Source organism: Gavialis gangeticus, unplaced genomic scaffold (genome assembly GCF_001723915.1).
Source record: "Gavialis gangeticus isolate Ggan-Ray unplaced genomic scaffold, GavGan_comp1, whole genome shotgun sequence".
NCBI classification, from domain to species: Eukaryota; Metazoa; Chordata; order Crocodylia; family Gavialidae; genus Gavialis; species Gavialis gangeticus.
Genome location: NW_017729014.1, coordinates 10,281,675 through 10,301,028, shown reverse-complemented (window position 1 = coordinate 10,301,028; position 19,354 = coordinate 10,281,675). Strand labels below are relative to the sequence as shown.

The following is a 19,354-nucleotide window of genomic DNA, read 5'->3' as shown; positions in this document are numbered from 1 at the left end:
ATACAACATAAATTAGGAGACATCATTGGTCTCAATAAAAAATGTTGTCATTTAGATTGATAATAGGAGATATCTGGAGACAAGAAGTACGTTTATTGTTGGAGAACCTAACGGTGTAAGTCGTGGGGAGTGGGGGGTGCCTTGGCTGCGCACTCTCTTGACTGCGTGGCTGGTGGCTTGCTGTGTTGGCAGGTTCGTGCTGTGACCTCCGTGAGCACCTCTGCAAACCGCACAATCGAGGCCTTAACAACAAGTGTTACGATGACTGCATGTGCACTGAAGGTGAGTCCAAGTCCTGGTTTCCTCCTCAGAGCAGGTCCAGAGACATATTAGGCTATACAGAGGCAGCTGGGCCTTTGCCCACAAGAAGGCAGCCAGGACCCCCAAGTTCAAGCCCTGCTTCTGCCGTTAGCTCACTCTGTGCCCACAGTTGCTGAATCTGCTGCCTTCCCCACCCGTACAACAAGGATATTCGCAGGTCTGTGCTGACCCCTTGGGAACAGACTGAACAATGAGTCCATAGTGCTTACAAGCTTAGTAGTCTCAGGCCAGAAAGGACCACCAAGCAGGCTGAGCTCCTGCAAAACGCAGGCTATTGGGCAGCCCTGAATGAATTTCAGTGTGAGCTCTTTTAATCGACGCTCAATCTTGGTTTTAAAAATCGCCAGCTATGGAGACTCAACAACGATTCTGAGGTGGAATCTCCCTTCCCGGGGAAAAAATTGTGCCTTATTTCTAGCCTGAATTTCTCCAGCTTCAACTTTCAGCCCCAAATCTTGTTAGGCTTCTGTGGGGTAGACTGAAGAGCCCCTTCTCCGAGCTGTGTTTCCCATAGAGGTATCTTTATGCCCTGGCCAAGTCACCCCTTTCCCTCCTTTGTGATAAGACACATGGAGAGAGGTCCTGGAACGCAGAGGCCATATTCTCCTTAGGGGGTGTGTGGGTTGCCAGGCCCAGGTCTCATTCAGGCGTGATGCTGCAGTAGATTGGCCCTAGGAGGTTGTTTATTATGGAAGCCCCTGGAGAGCTGCTGCTGGCCCTGGCTCATATGGAGATGGGCTAAGTTAATGCAGAGTCTGCAGGCTTCTCCATGTGTCAGCATCACAGAGGATGCGGTAGGAGGATAAATATAGGCCTGAGCAAGGCTCTGATTATGTGTGCTTTTCTCCTGGGGCGGAAATGGCTTGAGGGGATAGGTAATGAGAGTGAGCCTTCCAGCCCTCAGAGGCGAGGTGGCCCAGAGCAGAGGCATCCCACGGAAGAGCCATCTGTTCCATGACTTGTGACATCAGCCCCATTCCCAGGGGACAAATGTTCCCATAACTGATCCCAGTGCTTTGGAGCAGATGTGTCATCTGCCTCCTTGCACAAGCAATGGAGACCAGATGCTGTCCTCCAGGGGATCACCACAGCAGCCTGGGGGAAACTTGCCTTGGCAATAGCCATTGCTCATCACCCAAGGGAAGGGCAGCAAAGAATGGAGTTTGTAGGGCTGAGGTACCCTCAGCTAGCATAGATCAGCCAGTGAAGCAGGAGGCCCCAACCCCAGATCTGGTAAGTCCTGGCAGCTGATAGATCATCAGTTACCAGGGAAATCCCCAGAGGGAACACACCCCTGCTTAGAAAAGCTTTTTACTGATCACTCTTAAACTCAGATGCTACTTTCCTAGAGCTTGCCTCTTAGTGATTCATCAAAGGCCATGTAAAGCAGCATCACCTGTTCCCTACACTTCAGGACCTGAACTAAATCCAGTTAAATGGATGGAGAGATCTAGTGGACTTTGGATCAGGCTCTTGATCACTGTTATTAAAAGCCAACACCTCCTCTCAGGAAGTTTCAGAGGAATAAATAGAGGGACACTCTACAGCCACTGCTGCTCCTGCTGTCACGCATTAAGGCTGCAGTAGTTTCCCAGAGGAGAGATTGCTTAAACAGTAATAGGGAGCAATAGAGGGAGAACAAATGACCTTTCCATAAGATGCACTGCAAGCCATCAAGAAAATTCAAAGGTGCTTCAGAAACATCCTGCCCAGGCCAGTGAACTCCCAGCCAGACAGGTGCATAGAAGGGATTTAATCAGCACGCTAAGCAGCATCTGAGAAAAGAGTCCCCAGTCTGTTAGCCCCTGCAAGGCCCAGCTCAGGCAATGGGATTTCTCTGTCTTTCTGGTCCAAAAGGCTTGCCCGGACTGATATACGTGAGACAGCCCCTACTGCAAAGGATCCTGTCACACACCTGGCCATGGTTGGAAGGATATCCTAGAAACCTGAGGCTGGAAGGGGTCTCTGAGCCATCAGGTCTAGTCCCCATGCTTATGGGCAGTCAAACTCAAGGAATCCCCAGAGTCACCAGCTCAGAACCTCACCCACACCTACAAGGCACAAAGTGCAGAGCACTATCAGTGCCCTACAGCACGCCATGGGTATAATCAGGGGAGACCCAGGCACTGCCAAAGCCTAGCCACTGCAGTGACGTCGTTGGTTAATAGGTGCTTGGATCCTTGAAAAAGGACCATACTCCAGAGGGAGGCAAAACTCTCCCAGTCCACAGTCCTCTGACCTGTGAAGATTGTTCCTTCCTGACCTCATATTTGGTGATGGGTGAGACTGAGCAGAAGAGTGAGACCCATTAGGCAGGAACTGCTGGCGGGAGCATCAGTGCTGCTGAAACAGCCCCAGCCTTAGCTGTAGCCAGTGTCCCAATACACTTGAAGTTGCAGATACACGTGCCCCCACTTCACCTGTGTGCCCAGCCTCACCTGGGTACCTATACCCATGTGGACATGTATCCCTTTCACACATGGACCTCCCCCAGCAACCCAGCTCACCACGTCTGTCTTCCTTGCAGGACTACGCTGCTATGCCAAATTTCACCGGAATCGGAGAGTGACCCGCAGGAAAGGGCGCTGTGTGGAGCCCGAGTCAGCCAATGGCGATCAGGGGTCATTCATTAATGTGTAGGAACTGGGGCGAGTTATTTATATCTAGCAATGGGGAGGGGTGGGGAAACGTTGACCAAACGATTGAAGCTGCAGGCTCTGGATGTGCTGGCCCTCAAGGAGTCGGATGCGATTAGAGTAGTTGCTGTGCCAGGACCCCCGCTCAGGACTTCCCTTCCCTTCTCCCATTCAGCCATCCAGGAAAGATGGGCTGATGTAGCCCCTGACCACCATGCTAGGAGCCACTGGAGTAGCAGGGCAGTCCTTTTAAACTTTAATGCTTTTCTGAAGAGGGAAAGGGAATGTAAGACTCCATCCTTGTTGCTTCTTTAGGTATAATAGAAAGGGCTGGGCCAGGCAAGCAAATGTTCTTGGACCCACCTGTTTGGATGTTACGTGGGAAATCAGGGAGGGCCTCTGGGGACAGTTGGATGGAGGGCTCCTGCTCTCTGCAAGGCAGGGACTCCTGCTTTCCCTTTGGCTTCCTGAGATCATAGGGGGGTCTCTTCACCTCTCTGTGCCTCCATTTCTCCTTCTGTAAAATGGGAAGGTGGGGAAAAGGGGGGAGGCTTCATCCCATTCATACTTGGGAGCCCCTTTGGATACTGTAGTTGCTACAGAAGGGCAGGGCATGATCGATTAGGGCTCTTGGCAAGGGGCAGGAGCTGACTTATTCCAGCCTTCACAGGTAGAGGGAGCTCCCTTATTGGACAGCCCTTTGGGCAGGCAGTCTGGTTCAGTGACCTCAGGCAAGTTGGTGAGGGGGCTCCTGGCAAGAGGGCTCAGCTGGTGCATTTATTCGAGGGGGGTTGGACAGTTTGTCTCTAGGCTCTGCAGCTTTGAGATGCAGGGAGATGAGACACTAACTGTCCTGCTAGCAGAAGCTGGCACCCGGCTCAGTGAGCCAGGGGCACTGCCAGGCTCTTCTCCCCATTGCTGCTTAGGGACTGTGAGTTCCAAGGGTCTTCCCATTCCCAGCCCTTCTGCCTTGGCTCCCAAAGGGCAGCCTGGCTAGGCAGGGCCATAGGGATACCTCCTGGCCTGCAGCTGTCACTCATTTGGTGACCCTTTCTGAGTTGGTTCTTTTTAACGATTTTGTTTAGGCGCTTTCTGGGGGAACTTGGGTTTCCTTGGAACCAATGACTGAGGCAAGCAGTTGCCTGGTAGTAAATCCTGTAACGTGTTGCATGTGCATTTCACTGAGCTGTAAATAAAGAGATAGATATCCTGCGCTTGGCTTCTGCTGCTGCCTTGCCTTGGCCCGGCTTGGGACAGGAGCCCAGGACAGGGGCTGTGCCTGGGTGGGGGAGCTTTGAGGGACACTTCAGAGCTCTGAAAGAGGACTGAGGATCAGCTACAAAACACTGGGAAGCTTCAGGAATTTAAATGTAGAAGGCAAGCCAGAGAGGGCACATGTGGTACACAGCCTAGGAGGGCAACAGAACAGCTGGGCCACAGATCACCTGCACAGAGTGCCATGGCCCAGCTGAAGAGAAAGCTAATGCAAGAGCAGCTGGAGCTGTTGAATGCCAGCCTGGCTGGTGAGGTCTAACCACGAAGCAGCATTTTCCTGCTTGCCAGGGCTGGCACACAGCTGGGCAGCGAAGCTTTCCCATGCTCTCCCCAGTGTGTCTTTGGGTCAGGGCGGCACTAGGTGAGGCAGAGGACAAGGATAGCTGGTTAGAGCTACCGGCATTCTGCTTCTCTCCCAGCCCCACTGCAGTGGCCAGAAGCTGGTCTGCCACTAAAGGCACCACCCCTGTGCTGAAAAAGGAGGGACAGGGAAAGAAATGTCAAAGGCATCTGCATGAGGGACTGTACTGACTCCAGTGGGCCTGGATCGTGCCCAGCCCCAGGCTAGCAGGGCTTCATGGAGCAATTTCCAAAGGGCCCTTCACTGACGGGAACACGTGGTGTACAGGTGAGTGACAGCCCCCATCTCGCCACCCGCTCACGGGCCACCCCTCCTTGCAGCTCTATTGTGAGTCCCAGCGACGCTGGTCACTGAGAGCTGCAGCTCTAAGGGGGAGCATCATTACGCTGGGCAGAGAGTGGCCGACCTGCTGAGTTGACATAATCAACACAGCAGCTGCCAGCCCGATGAGCTCTGCAGGACCCCGGGGACACTCTTGACAGTTGTGGAGATGATGAGCCACAGGGAGATGAGCAGGCTCTTTGAGAGCCCCAGGGAGCCACAAATTAAAGCCCTGGGGACTGGTTTGGAGGGCTATAATGGACTGTGCCCCTTTTAGCATCGCGTGCATCTCAGCACCATCATCCCACTGCTAATCACTCTGCTGTCAGGCTACAGGGTAGGAAATGGCTCTGAGTTCAGCCAGAAAAGTCCTAAGCTCTTTAAATGCTGCCCCCAGTCTGTCTGTGTCAATGGTTCTTAACCATTTGAGGCTTCCGACATCCCTTGAAATATTCAAAGCACCCCTCAGACAATTCCAGCTCTTAGCTTTCCCTTAGTTTTTGACAATGAAAAATACAATAAAACAATCTGCTGTGGCAAAGAACTCAGAAAGACCACAAGGGGTCAGAGTGGACTTAACACCATGGATTCCTATTTGAATTCTCTGCGTTTGTCTTGTGAATCTCTCTGTTGGCACATCTACCAGTGCTAACTTTGTGTGGCCCCCTGTGCCACCCTTGAAAAGATCTCCAGGCATCCCTGGTTGAGAATCACTGGCTTGCACAAACAAACATGCAGGAAAGCTTTGCTTGGGCCTGTTTTCATGACTGGAAGTACCTGAGGCTGCTGTTTCCCCACTGGTGTCTGTAGGATCCCACAGCTTCCCTAGTCCCTTGAACCTCCACCAGGCAGGCTTATGTCTAGTCCAGGCCAGGAAGTGGCCCATGAATGGGGTCTCAACACTTTTCAGACCCTTCTCCTCTAAGGGAAGGGGAAGGATCTGTCTAGCTTCAGCCCTGTGTATCTTCCCTGGGTTTACACAGTGCAGCCAGGGTCTGGAGGCAAGTGGTCAGAGCTCACCTGGGGATCCCACTGCTTTGGCTGAGCACCTGACCCAAAGCCCAGTCTGGAGAGTAGAGAATAGTGCAGTCTCCTAGTCCTCTCCCTTATACTGCCAAGAATACAGCAGGATGGGTTAGTGATGGTACCACCAGGATCAGCACCGTATCTAGACTCCTGGCAGGTGAACTTTTAGTATCGGGCCCCCCTTTACTGGAGATAATGATAATAATAATAATAATTTTCACCATTTTTGGGCCCCCTTTCTGTCTGGGCCCTGGGCAGCTGCCTGGTTTGCCCATGCCTGTGTCCGGCCCTGACCAAGATACTTAGCACAGGCCACCCAGTTGCCTGCTATCTGGTCACAGCTGAGCTGCTCTGAATCAGCCAGCTAGTTATAAGAGTTCCCCAACCTGCTCCCCACTGCCTTCCAGTTCTTGCAGGAGCCTGGTCTCCTGAACCTCTTGCTTATCTCTTCTGCTGTGTTTGTGTCCTTTAGTTAAATCTCGCCCCAGGAATGAGCAGAAGGCAGCCACAGAGGCTGCAACACAGTTATGTGGTAAGGCAATTTCCAGGGTACAAGCAAAGAGAAGCAGAGAGAAAAAATAGAACTGACATGCCTGAGACGTGCAGATGCATAATGTGTGCAATGGCTCATGTTGTTTTCATCACCGTGAGATCATTAAGTCATTTCCAAATCCCTTGAGTCCGTGACATGCAAGCTCAGGATGTAATAATCAGGGGTGAACTAATTGCACGACACACTGAAGAACAAAGGAGAAGGAAAGTGCTGTATTGTGGAAGGAGGCCATGCATTAAACGGCAATTACATCAATCCAAATTGTGGTGCTTGCTGTATGAGGGAAGACTTCAGTCTCACTCTGCACGAAGCAAAAGTCTCAGAAGGAATTAAGAGTCATAAGTCTTGCTGTATGCAAACAGTGATATGATCCTCAGATTCAACGTGACCAGGCTGCAGCAGGAATGTGTCTCTGAACTGACACTGTCCTTTCCCCAGTGCTGTGATTCCGCAGGTGTTGCCACATCAGTTATTTAGTCTCTGGTTGGTAAACGGATCAGCCATGCAAACTCTGTTTATGCAAATAGCCATAATCACCTGAGCATTTCTAGCAAATCATGCTTTCAACCTGGGCCAAAGCCCTGCAAGGGACAAGAGGAAACTTCCAATGTGAGTCTGTCTATACCGCGTGACTAGCAGGTGAAGTGTCTGCTGCTTCCATCCTGGGACTTCATCTTCACCATTTGGAGGCCGGGATTCCCAGGAGATGGGTTCTCAGGACTGTGGGAGATCAGACTCGTCTGTTCAAGCTGTGTCATGCTGAGTGTCTGAAATCAGCAGCTGCTTCTGAAAGTCTTGGCCACCAGTTTCTATGGGTAGACGGAGCCTTTGCAGGAAATGGGGAAGTGAGAAGTGGCTTATCACCCAAGTGGAACGTACCAACAAGGGAGACATTTTCTGCCTCTTCTAGGGAAAATGGGTGCAGTAGTAGCTTTCTCAGAGGACTTTCACAAGGCAGGATCTGTGACAGCCCCCAAAGAACCCTGATCAGCAATAATGAGCTAAGCTAGATGCATGAGTCCAAGTGTAACTAAATAGAAGCAGTAGTGCATTTCTCAAGTAAACTTGCTCTGTGCTGAGCCCTCTTCTCACTTACTGGCTCTGCTGTTTATGATCTCAGTTCTCGGTGTGGCATTTCGTAGACTAGCACCTTACAAATAATAGGTCACTTCACTTTGGCATTTGATTAGCATTTTCTAGATCCCAAAACACAATGACTTCAGCAACCAGGGGGACTATAGATGCAATGACAGGCAGGTCAAGTAGGGCAAAATTTGTGTCTGCTGGGAAGATCATTGGTTCTAAATTAACTATTGTCCTGGATTCCCCAGCACTTTCTGCCTAGCCTTGCATTGCAACACTTCAACAGTAAACCAGATTATGACATGACTCATCTACTTCACATTCTACTTCCCTGGGAACTCAGTTCTCTTATTTCTCAGAGGCTTCATCTCTGCTGTGAAATGGGATTGCAAGAAGCAGCTGATTCAATTAAAACATTTCAGTCTGCAGGGGCAGGTGAGTTAAGTGTCTGGAGGACAAGGAAAGTGAGGTGAGGAAGATGATGCTCTTTGATCCTTAATATTGCCTCTGAAATGGCTCAGGGAGAAATCCAGTCCAGAGGTCAGACCACAGGCTAAGCGAGTGGGATGCTGGGACCTCTGATCCCTGCCTAGCTGTCTGCTATGAACCTCCCTCACAGTGGGGAAGAATTCATTCCTGTTTCCCCCCATGCCTTCCTGAAAGCTGTGAAATGGTCTCACTGTGGGAGCGCTGGGAAGGGGGGCCATCATAGAGGACAGTCTGGTTGCCAGTCTTCAAGAGAAAAATAGAGGCCATAAAGGCATCTGGTTTCATATCAATAGACGACAGAGTAGCAGAAAACCAGAGTGTCCTCTATAATGGCCACCCTAGGTGTGGCATGAGCCTTCTCATCTCTTCACAAGAGGTATTTCTCTAGCAAAGGGGATTTAGGATCCAGATGGCTTGTAGCCTAAAACTTTTTTTTTAAAGAAATTTTTCATGCTCCAAGCCAAATCAAGTCCCAATCTGTGAGTCAGTCCAGAATCGTAAGTGGCCTGACAACCGGCAAACATCCTCCACCCCACCCAGGGCTTCAGATATTTCCAAAGTCTTTTGGCTGGCATCCTACATGCAGGCCCAAGCCCAGAGACCTGGGGTTTGGAGGCCCCCAAGTTTCACCTGCCCGCAGCCATGTGGCCACAGGAGCAAGGTAGGGAGCAGCCTCCCCTTTCCATAAAGTGGGCTTAAGCCCCAGCACCTCGGCGGATACAAAACCGCACCAGAAGAACAGTTATCTCGGGGAGGGCTTAAGGAAAACTGCCTTCCTGGACCCAGATACACAGCGTTTCCTCTGCCAGGTAAGCATTAGGCTTGTGGCCTAAAACACACAGAGGTAGAAGGATGCACAGTCACCTGGGAAACAGGAGTACGCACATGAACAGCCTCCGCAGGGCCCGTCCTGGCACCAGCGAAAGCCCACGCTGCCCCAGCTACAGAAAGGGGCCCATCCCAGCGACCGCAAGTGTGCAAGCCCCACGCCGCTGTGGGCAGGGCGGGCTGCCCCGTGAAGCGTGTCCCGGTCGCCTTTCCCCACCGGAGCTGGGGGTGGGGTGGGGTGCTGGTGGTGGCGCGTGAAGGGGGCAGGAAGGGTGGGGCACCCTCAGGCACTGGCAGAGCTGCCTACTCCCCAACCTCGCGACACCCCCGGGGGCTGCCTCTCGTGGGCCAGCTGCCACCTCCTCGGGGCCTCTCTGCAGCCCCAGCCTATCCCGCCCGGTCGCTGAGGGGAAGCGGGCGGGCCTCGGCCCCAGGCGGGGAGTCACGGGGCGGAGCCGGCCCGAGTCGGGAGGTGGAGGCGGAGGGTCCCCGCGCTGCAGCATGGAGGTGCCCGCTGTGAACCTCAAGGTGCGGGGGCGGGTGCGGGCCGGGGCGGGGCGGGACGTCCCCGGTGCACGGAGCCCTCAGGCCGGGCGGGGGCAGAGCGCCGCCAGCCCCGCCAGGGCCCCTCTGGCCGCCCCGGAGCAGAGCGGCTGGCTCGGGAGGTCCTCCCTGGGGGGGGCAGCGGGGGGCGCGAGTTGGCTGTTTCAGGCTGGCGGAGATGAGGGCAGGGCAGTGGCCCCAGCTCCAGCCTGGCTTTCTTCTTCAGGCTCTTGGTGCTTGCAGGAGCCTCGGCTGCGCCCAGGCCTCTTCCCCCCGCGGACCTGATGCTCAGCGGATGAGGGGGCAACAGAGCTGGGTGCTGGGGCAAGAGCGCGGGAGCCAGGGACTTCCTGAAACGCTTGTCACGCTTCTGTCACATGCGTGTTTGTGTCAGCCCCTGCGATGCAAAACATCAGGAAACGGGCAAGCTTCCTACCGGGGAGAGGACAGGCAGCGTTTGAAATGCGTTCTTGCAACATGAACTCTGTTAGTTATTAACCTAGTCCTGCCACAGACGCTACTTGGAGGCCCGGTGTTAAGTGCATGGAGGCTGCGAGACGCAGCAGCGGATGGTTCATTTTGATTCATGTAGGTTTTTTTAGTCTTCTAACATAGCTGCCCTTTGCCAAGCTCAGCCTCTGCCAAGTTTTCGGATAGGGTGGTGCTGGGCAAGGCTTGTCTCTGAAAGAAGGTCACCATTCCCCCCTAGGTTTTGATCACTAAACCTTGATGCGTGTGATATTTTTTAACCTGCAGGGTTTGAAACCCCTGCTGAAAAGCTGGGGGCCAGGGCTGTGCAGAGAGAGACTCCCTCAAGTGTAAGTGCGAATCAACACCTTGGTGAGAAGCGTGGCCTTCCTAGGAGAGGGGAAATGAAAAAACAGGCTTGAGTGCTCTTGAACTGGCTTCTGACTGAGTTTGCTTGGCGTCCAGGCATGTGGCTGGGGGGCTGGAGCTCCGCATGAGGGTTGTCTGCCTTTGTGGAGCTGTTTTTACAGAATAACTCCAAAAAAACTGTGCCGCCTCCCCTCACGCACTCAATTTCTTTTGGGTCAGCTCAAGCGCCTGGTGCCGGTTGTGCAGCATCCTGGGTAGGTGCCACGTGCGACCGGGCTCTCTGCATGTGGGGATGTTCCTTGTGTGTTGCTCTTGAGACTGGCAGACACCTAGGGTTGCTGTTCCCCCTCTCTTGCTTCCCATGCAGTTTTGCAAGCTAGCGCCACATTTGAACGGCTGGCAGTTGGCGTGCAGGGGATGCTGCTGCGCCCCACAACCCTAGCAGTCCTTAATATGCAGAGGCTACTGCAGCTATGTTTGCCATTGCAAGAGTGGGTGACTGGGTGCCAGTGCTGCCCCTCTGAGCTGGGTTAAGTTCTGGAAGTGGATTAGCCACTGGATGAACTGTTCCTGGATTGGTTTTACTCCGTGGAGCTCCAATTCTGTGCTCAGGGGAGCTCACACTACCGAATGGGAACGGATGGCAGTGCAGACTGCAAATGGTCAACAGCTGTAGCAGATCACTCCCTGATGTGTTTGCAAGAAGAGCGTCCCCAAGCCACATCAGGGGCACAGCTGCCTGTGGGTCCCTCTTCGTGTGGAGAAGCACAGACCCGTTGCCATCTGGAAGCCCGCTGCCCTCAGCACTCCAGACAGCAGCTCACCAGTTTGGGGCTGGTCCTTCAGTGCTCAAGGGTGCTGTTGCCATGGAAATGTGTGTTGCTATAGAGGACGCTGGTGCCTGCAATTTGCTGCATTGTCAGGGCCTCAGTGGGGAGGATGCCTTATTCCCCTGCTTTGAGGTGAGGCACTGGGAAGTTGCAATAAAGAAGGCCCTCAGGAGAGGGCACCTACAAGGATTTCATGGAGCGGACCTTTTGGCCATAATAGCCTTTCTCCTCACCCAGCTGCATACGTGGCAGCAGCTTTTGCATTCTGCTGGTTTAAAGGTTGCACCACTGCTTTCAGTACACCCCAGCAAAAGAGCATGGAGCTTCACCTTTCCAAACAGCCAAGATGTGGAGCAGATGCCTCCCAGTGCCTGTTGTCTGTGGGTGTGTGCTGCTTTGGTGGCACACTGCTGTAGACACAAAGTCTCTGCATGGGCCTGCCAGGGGGTGCGGGTGCAGGTGCAGGTGCAGAGTCCCCACGCCCATGACGTCTTGGTGGAATCGCGAGGGGAGGGCCCCTGGCTGGAACTGCCGAGTGCCCTGTACATTGCAGGGCAAAGCCACACGGGGTTGTGGACTGGGCAGGAATGCTGCATCAAGTGTCCAGCCACCGGTTCTGTATGTCCTTGTTTGACTGCTGTCCCTGCTCCCTCTCCAAGGAAGCCTTCCCCCCTCTCCTGTCATCCTTATACAGCATTTCATCTCTGCTCTGTCTCCTCTCCCCCTGGGGCCATGCCAGTGCTGTGAGGCCAAGGGATCACAGTCAGGAGGTCCTCACGTGAGTTGGGGCAGCGGTGATGTAGGAGTCGTTCTTGTGCCAATTCCAGTCTCTGCAGCAACTAAGATAAAATATTGTCAATGCCTCAGTTTGGGAAGGCCACTGGCCAGGTCTTGTCTCAGGCTGGGCTGAGCTTGGAGGAGTGAGATGGCTCCCCTCTGCCCCTCCGCTGGCTTGAACTCCTTGGGTGGGAGGTTTGGGGGCAGCGTGGGAGAAGGGTGGCTCAGAAAGGCAGTTGGCTGAGCAGCAAGAAACACAGCAATGCTACAACTTGGAGAGGTCCCTGCCTCTGAGCTGGTCGGGGGGCGGGGGCACCCAGGCTGGCATGAGAGTGCGCATGGCCCCGTGTTGTTGGTGCGTGCTCTCAGCTGAAAAGTCTCCCTTGTGACCTGAATGAATCAGCCCAAAACAGGCTGTGAAGTTAAGGCTTGCACTGTCATTGTCCTGAATCTAAAGAGTTAACAATGCTGAGTTTGCTTAAAACCAGCTACGTGCCTTCTAATCTCTCCACAGTTTGCAATGTCTCACTTTGGGTAATAGGCAGACAAGGTTCTTTGGGTGAATCTGATATCTTTTATTAGACCAACTTAAATAGTTGGGAAAAAAATTACATTCATCCCCCTCTTCTCCCCTCTCCCCTTCCTGCAGTCTCTCTCACCCACTGACTCCTCAATTTACATCTTCACTGGCTGCCTGTCTTGCATGCAGACCAGCCCAGCCTCTGGCTTCTTTACTATTCCTTCCATCCAGAAAGAGCGCACACCGACTGCAGAGGCTTCCTCAGCCTGACAAAGGGTTTTTAAACTCGAAAGCTTGCTAAAAATTTTTTTTCCCAACTATTTAAGTTGGTCTTATAAAAGATATCAGATTTACCCAAAGAACCTTGTCTGCCTATGCCCTTAGACCAATGTGGCTACGACCTATACTCCTGTGACTTTGGGTAAGGCAGCTCACAAATCGGGGTGGATAAGGCAGCGTGGGAGAGGAGCGGGGTGGCTTCCAGTGGCAGGGAAGGTCATTCACAGTACACTTGCAGTTGGCTTGCTTGGCCTGCTTTTTTTGTGAGCTAACAGGTCCCCCAAAGATCAGACTCCAGCTGGCCAAAGCAGCCAGATGATTCCAAGGAAGAAATGTCTGCCGGAGGTGAAGAACTTAAGAGACAGGTTCACTTGAGTCCCTTCCCCGTGAGAGTTGAGCCCTTTTGTGTTTGTACAGCAACAAGGACATCATCAGAAATGTTCCCATCTCAAGAGGTTACAATTTGACTAGAACAAAATAAACCAAGTAGGAAGGGAAATACAGTCCCCACTTAATCCCTCTGAACCTGAGGTCCCTGTGTGTCAAGTGGTTTGTCCGAGGTCATGTGCAGAAAATAATGGTGGAACCAGGAATTGACCACACGCCGGTCTGGCTTCCAGGTCAGTGCTTTGTACATGCCCGTCCTTCCCCTCCACCTGGGAGCCTTACAAGGGCAGGTGGAGGGAGACACGTTCGTAAAAAGCTTCCCTACCCATGATCTCTCTCTCAGATCTCACTTGGGGCTCACTAAAGCTGTTCCTTTCTTTAGAGGAAGAAATGTCAGTGCTTCTCAAATCTGGGATTAAATCCTTGAGGAAAAAGAAAGGAAGCCAGTCCCTCCCACTTCTCTCAGCGGGAGTCTGTCTGCAAAACAACTTGCTTTATATGGCAAAGTGAAAATCACTCTGAAAAGCATATTCCTTCCATCCTGTGATGTCTGAGACTCTATTCTGAGCTGCACTGAGACCCCTGCATAGTGCCCTGAGTCCCAGGATAGCTGTCGGGTAACTTGGGCTAGGAATGAGGAAGAAGATGATCCTCTCTTGCATTCAGTCCCAGTGTGCCACTGCTGTGACCCTCCTTCTTCCCCATGGCAAAGCCTGTGCTGTAACTTAATTACTGCAATATTGGTATAGACAGCTATAAAAAAAAATCAAACTCTGTCTAATTATGCTAACGGATGAGCCATCAGGGGGTCCAGCCAGTATGTAATATGCAATTAAATACTATCTCATTAATAATTTCCCCAATATTGTGCAGTCTCTTGAGCCAAAGCTATTTGCATTTCTCCATTTCAGACGGGAAGATCCTGCATTTTGCTGATTAGCAGCAGCAGTCTGGTCTCTGGGGCAGGATGCTGGTGGTGGAAGTAAGCGTTTTGTAGCCGTTCAGGAACTGTTAAAAAAAAAACCTAAAACCTTTTTAAACAGCTTTTAAAGTCACAAAAAAATCCAGGCTATCTGGGACTTGCAGGCAGTACCAGCTGTGGCAGCAGGTCACAGCTATGCATGGCCCACAGAGCGTTGTGAGACTATGGTATCCATATGAATTTCCTGGCCTGTGGTGCAGCTTTATTGGTTATTAATATTAGTTGGAGGTAGTTAGTTTTGTATTCAGGGTGCGAGAGGAAGGAGGGGGCTGTGGCTGGGGCAGTGAATTGAGATTCTGTAGGGTTTTTGTGAGAGCTTATGTGTCTTGTGGAAGGACAGAAGTGTCCTATGGGGCAGCCATCTGGTCTTCTAGCTCTTCTGGAACTGTGTTTTCTGGTTTCTTTGAAAGATTTGAGATGCTTTGTTGACAGGTGGTCCCGATCCTATTGGTGTTGGTTGTGTCCTGTGACTCGCCTTCCCTCTTGTTGACCTTTGTGGGCATCCTTGGAAGGTCTTGCCCTCCAGCTCTAAGTAATGAAGTGTCTTGAGGGCTGATGTTTTCTATAAGTACCCTCTGAGCTTTTGGCTGAAATCTGGAAGCCAGCATTGCCAGCAGGGCTAGGGCACCCCGCATTTTGCAAGCGAGCCCTAAACTGGGCCACTGTGCTCTCCTGGGTCACAGGCTGCCATGGTGCCTTTGAAAGCTGATACTTGCCTCTTCGCTTCCAGCCTCCCATGTGCTTTGAGCTCACTGACCTGTTTCCTCTCTGCTCTCTTGCAGGCCATTGTTGCGGTGCACTGGCTGCTCACAATATGGTAAGTACTCCTGTCCTCTGCTCAGCCAGGCTTGAAAAGAGAGCTCTCCAACCTGTGGATTGGGAGCCCTGGCACAGATGTGGGGGGTGGGACTCTGGGCTGGACTAGATCAGAAGCCCAAGAGAGCTCCCACGGCTGGGGCAGCTTGCCTTCTCGGACATGTGCTGGGTGGCAGAGCAGGAGATGTTCTTCTCCCTGAGCCAGCATAGTTGCCATGTCCTGGGGTGAATGAGCACTTTGCTGCTGGAGCCTGATTCTCAGCTGGCACCTGATTCTCAGATTTGCTCCATTGGCTTCAGGGGAACAAGTTGAGTACCCAGCCCCATGCTTTTTCCCTCTTTTTGATACGTACATGAGCCCCTTAATTCAGTGCCTGGATCTGTCCTGTTCTCGGAGGGTGGGCAGGGGTGTTATCCCCTGTTAGGAATGGTGAACTGGTACATGGAGGGGCCACATGTTGTAAGCCTACACCTTTGTTTGTAGTGGGTTTAGGGAAGGGGTGTACACACCATGCTGCAAGTACCTGAGTTTTGTCATCCCAGTGTCAGCTCTGAGATGATAAAAAAAAAAAAAAACCTCTGGAGAGGTTACTAGAGACTGCAGTTATGTTCCCAGGGAGGGTTGAAGACACCTAATAGTGGCACACATGGATGTCTTGTAGCAGTAGCTGTTTGATCTTTTTTTAATGGAGATCCAGAGATGGAAGCTCTGAACTCTACAGATGTAGAGGTATGATGAGGAACAGCTCCATCTTGGAGTAGGTTGGGCTGGTTCCTGAGCCTAGCAGAGAGGGGTTACCCTGACTTGCAGGAGCAGTTCTGTGCACAGAGCCCCTGGAGTGCAGGTATTTGAGCACTGAAAGTTGAGCATGTGAGAGTCATGCCAGGCACGTTCTCAGTGTTTCTCTCTCTTTTTTCCTTGCTGTGTTTGCCAGGGCATACACAATCTCCTGGATTCCAGTCTCCTACTTAGGGGGAAACTTCACCGTCCTGGCAGTGGGGGTCTGGGCCATCGCTCAGCGGGATTCCCTTGACGCGATAATCATGGTGAGCCAAGAACAACTCCCTGCTGAGCAGGGGCGGGTGGAAGGGAGGGTCATGGACAGCACAGCAAAATGCCTTCCAGTTGGTTCCACTTCCTAACCCTTCCTGGTATTGTAAAGGGCAGAGCAGGTTCTCCGGCAGCCAGGGCCACAGGGGAGTGTGCCCCATGTGTAGGCATGGCTAAGCATGGCCCCTTGTTAACATCATATACTAGGCTGTTGAGCAGAGTGCAGCATGGGACTGAAGAGCTCTACACATGCCAGTGACTTACGCAGATAACTGGAGTAAGCAGTGTGGTAAGTAGCAGACAAGAAACTGGGACCAGTGTAGTGGTACCCAGTTAAAAGAACAGAATCCTGTGTACATGGATTGAAGTTGGCAGCGGTGCTGTAGCACTGGAGAACAGGTGCTATGCTAGTACTCTTCAGAGGTCATGCTCATGGACCTGTGGGTACGCACAGTAGCACGTGGGGCCTTAGAAGAATAAAAAGGGCAAGGAAAAAGATGGGAAATGGACTGAGATGCCTGGGGAGGCCAGCAAGGATCAGTTGTGGGCCTCATCCAATATCCGTCTTTGGTTAAATTAAGTGGCTTCCCAGACAAGGAGGTACCATAGATTTCACCTCTCTGGGCTTCAGTAAAGTCTTTGATATGTTGCCTACACCTGGGGAACTGCTCTTTAAGAAGGGGGTTAGTAGGAAACATGTAGTGTGGATGAGGGACTGGAAAAGAGAGAAGATATGATACTGAGGGTGAGGAATAGTCGGCTAGAGGGAAGTTATTAGCTGATTTCCTCACAAATTGGCTGGAGGTCTGTCTTGTTCAGTGGTGTGCTCATGCAAACACATGCTGGAAGATTTGCCAGTGGAATGAAGATCGGAGGCATTGTCCGTATGTGGGAGGATTGGAAGGTGCTGTGAGAAGAGCTGGAGAACCCAAAGGACTGGACTGATGGGAAGGGGGAGAAATGTAGCAGCATAAATGTGAGACCAAGCAGTTAGACCGGTCCTTGTGAGGTTGGGGCTTGTTAAGGAATACTGCTAAATACATTGCTCTGGAAACCCTAGTGCGGGCTCCTGCTGGAGAGTGCAATGCCCTTGTCTCCCCCTTGCAGTTCCTGACTGGCCTGCTGCTCACGATCCTCACAGACATCATCCATATCAGCATCTCCTACCCCCGGCAAACGACACTGTCTGACACAGTGCGCTTCAGTACCGGCATGGCCATCTTCAGCCTCCTCCTCAAGCCCATATCCTGTTTCCTGGTCTATCACATGTACCGGGAGCGTGGGGGAGAGTATGTCTTCAACCTAGGTAGGACCGTCAGGGCATCTTCTTTGGGATCCTTCCCATCTGCTCTCTCTGTCTCTTCCCCATCTCTCTTGTGCTTCCAGCTGACCTCTTGCCTTGTGCCTTTGATGCACTCCTTCTTCTCCACTACAGACCTGGAGTCCTCAACTGATAGCCACTTTGCACACGATGGTATTGACTTCACTACTGTCCTTCTTGTTCAACGTGCCTGAGCCACCTGCTTCTTTCTCCCTCTGCTTCCCAGTGTGCCATCCTGGAAGCCTATGCATTTTGTACCCTTACTGGCCAGCTCTGTGATCTGAGATGGGGCAGAAATGGGAGAAGGGGAAGCCTGTGAGAGGGAAGGGCTGATGCCTTGCAGGCCTGGCTGGGAAAGGGAAGCCTTCCTCCATCCCAGCATCATCCCATGGCCATGGACTTGGGACAAGCTGCTTCCCTTCTTTGCTTCCATTGCCTTGTCTGCAAAGGGGCCTAGCCCCTTGCACACTGTGTGTGGGGGTGAGCTGATGGGCTGTGGGGTCCACTGAGTGACACTGAGCCTCCGCACTGTGACAGGATGGAGCAACTGACACCTGCCCTCCCCACTGTGCACATAGCAGGGCCCTGTGTGAACTTGCCTGCTTGTTGTACCACTCCGGCTGGGCACCCTTGGTTGGGAGGAGGCTGTAAGGAGTGTTTTTGCTCAGTGGGAACATATGATTTGTCATTTGTGCTGCCACCTTCTCCCCGCTTTCTGGGCCCAGCATCCTCTGAACCCTTGGACCCCCGAGCCATCAGCATGGCACGCTCGTCTCTCCCTGGTGCAGCTGGGATCAGCGTGCCTGCTTCTGCTCTAAGCTGCCGAGCTCTAGGGACGAGGTGGCCCCTACTCCTACTGCTTCTGCACTGGCTCTGGAGATGCAGCACCTCATGGAAGATCAGAGCACCCAGAGGGCAAGAGCTCCTTGGCATGTAGAGAATCCAGTCACACCCCAGCCAGCCTTACTGTCATGCTACTCATCAGTGTGCAGTCAGACCCTCCCCTGAGTCAGAGGTGAGCCCAGGGTTGGCTCGGCCACATTCACTGTGCACTGAGCCATCAGCAGGGTCTACCACCCAGTCACTGTGCTCCTGACTCTTTGGGCTGGTGGCAGGAGGAGCAGGGATCACTGCTGAGGGCTCCATTCACCACTAAGTTGTGGGTCCAGCCAGCACTGCTGGAGCCCGGGAATGACACTTGCACACAGGGATGACCTGAGCAGGGTGTAGGGCCCAGGGCAAATTGGCCTATGCGGGTCCCTGCCTCTGGACACAAGGAAATCAGCAGTGAATTCAGTGGGGGAGGAGGGGTTGCTGAGTGGCCGGACGTGAAGCCGGTGGCAGCACAGAATTGCCATGGCCACTCTGCCCAGCTCTGTGGGCCGCCCCAAAGTGCAGGGCCCAAAGCAGTTGCCCCGATTTGCACCCCCTGGGAGGCCCTGCCTGCACAGGGCCATCCCTGGGGTGCCAGGTAGCTGTTGTTATAACCATAGCAGTGCTTCCTTATGCTGAGCTGAGTTGATGGGGTTCACCCACTCTGGGGCTGATGCTGGTACCACACCCTCTTCTTTCGGTCTGGCACCCTTGTCCCAGTGCAGCTGCCCCATCTTCTTCCTCCCCACTCTGCCTGATCCTCTCTGTTTCTGCACTGTCCCCTTCTGTTGTCCGGCAGCCTCTCTGTCTGCTTGCATTGGGGGCTGTCACATGTCAGCAACTAGCACTGGCTCACTCACTTTCATGGTCACAACAGGTGATCGGCTGCTCTCCCTGGCACAGCCACTGGGCTGCAACCAGGCACTGTAACCAGTATACAGCACAGAGCAGCAGGGTTTGTAACCTAAGGCCACTACTTGTGGTGCCCTGGCAAGGCCTGGCTTGGTGCGCAGACAGCTTCCAAAAGATACAAGGCAGGGGGCATGAAGGAAAGGGATAGTCACTGATTGCAAGGCACATTTGTTCTCCTTTGGATCCTGCAGAGACCCGCCTGACTGTGTGGCAACCAGCTAAATTTTGGCAGCATTTGCCCTGTGCTGGGAGGAAGTGTTGACAGCTATTCCACCCAACCTCCAGGCTTTGCAGGTTGAGGAAGCTTATTCTGAGGGAGGCAGATGCTGAGAT

General features: G+C 52.7%; 2 protein-coding genes across 3 annotated transcripts in view; both read left to right on the top strand.

The window, feature by feature from the left end:
• DRAXIN (dorsal inhibitory axon guidance protein) overlaps positions 1–4,169 on the top strand; it is a 13,562-nt gene extending 9,393 nt beyond the window's left edge. The window contains exon 6 of the mRNA XM_019511728.1: positions 2,849–4,169. Within this exon, the coding sequence (XP_019367273.1) occupies positions 2,849–2,961 (113 nt within the window). The 3' untranslated portion in view covers positions 2,962–4,169. The remainder of the gene's footprint in view (positions 1–2,848) is intronic.
• A 4,230-nt stretch (positions 4,170–8,399) lies between these two features.
• Positions 8,400–19,354, top strand: part of AGTRAP (angiotensin II receptor associated protein) — a 17,524-nt gene continuing 6,569 nt past the window's right edge. The window contains exons 1-4 of one of the 2 annotated variants that reach the window (XM_019511727.1): positions 8,400–8,441; positions 14,831–14,865; positions 15,800–15,911; positions 17,023–17,221. In XM_019511727.1, coding sequence (XP_019367272.1) covers positions 8,415–8,441; positions 14,831–14,865; positions 15,800–15,911; positions 17,023–17,221 — 373 coding nt within the window. In that variant the 5' untranslated portion in view covers positions 8,400–8,414. Of the gene's footprint in view, positions 8,442–9,333; positions 9,422–14,830; positions 14,866–15,799; positions 15,912–17,022; positions 17,222–19,354 lie in introns of those variants that run through there. The other variant, XM_019511726.1, reaches the window with a different exon arrangement.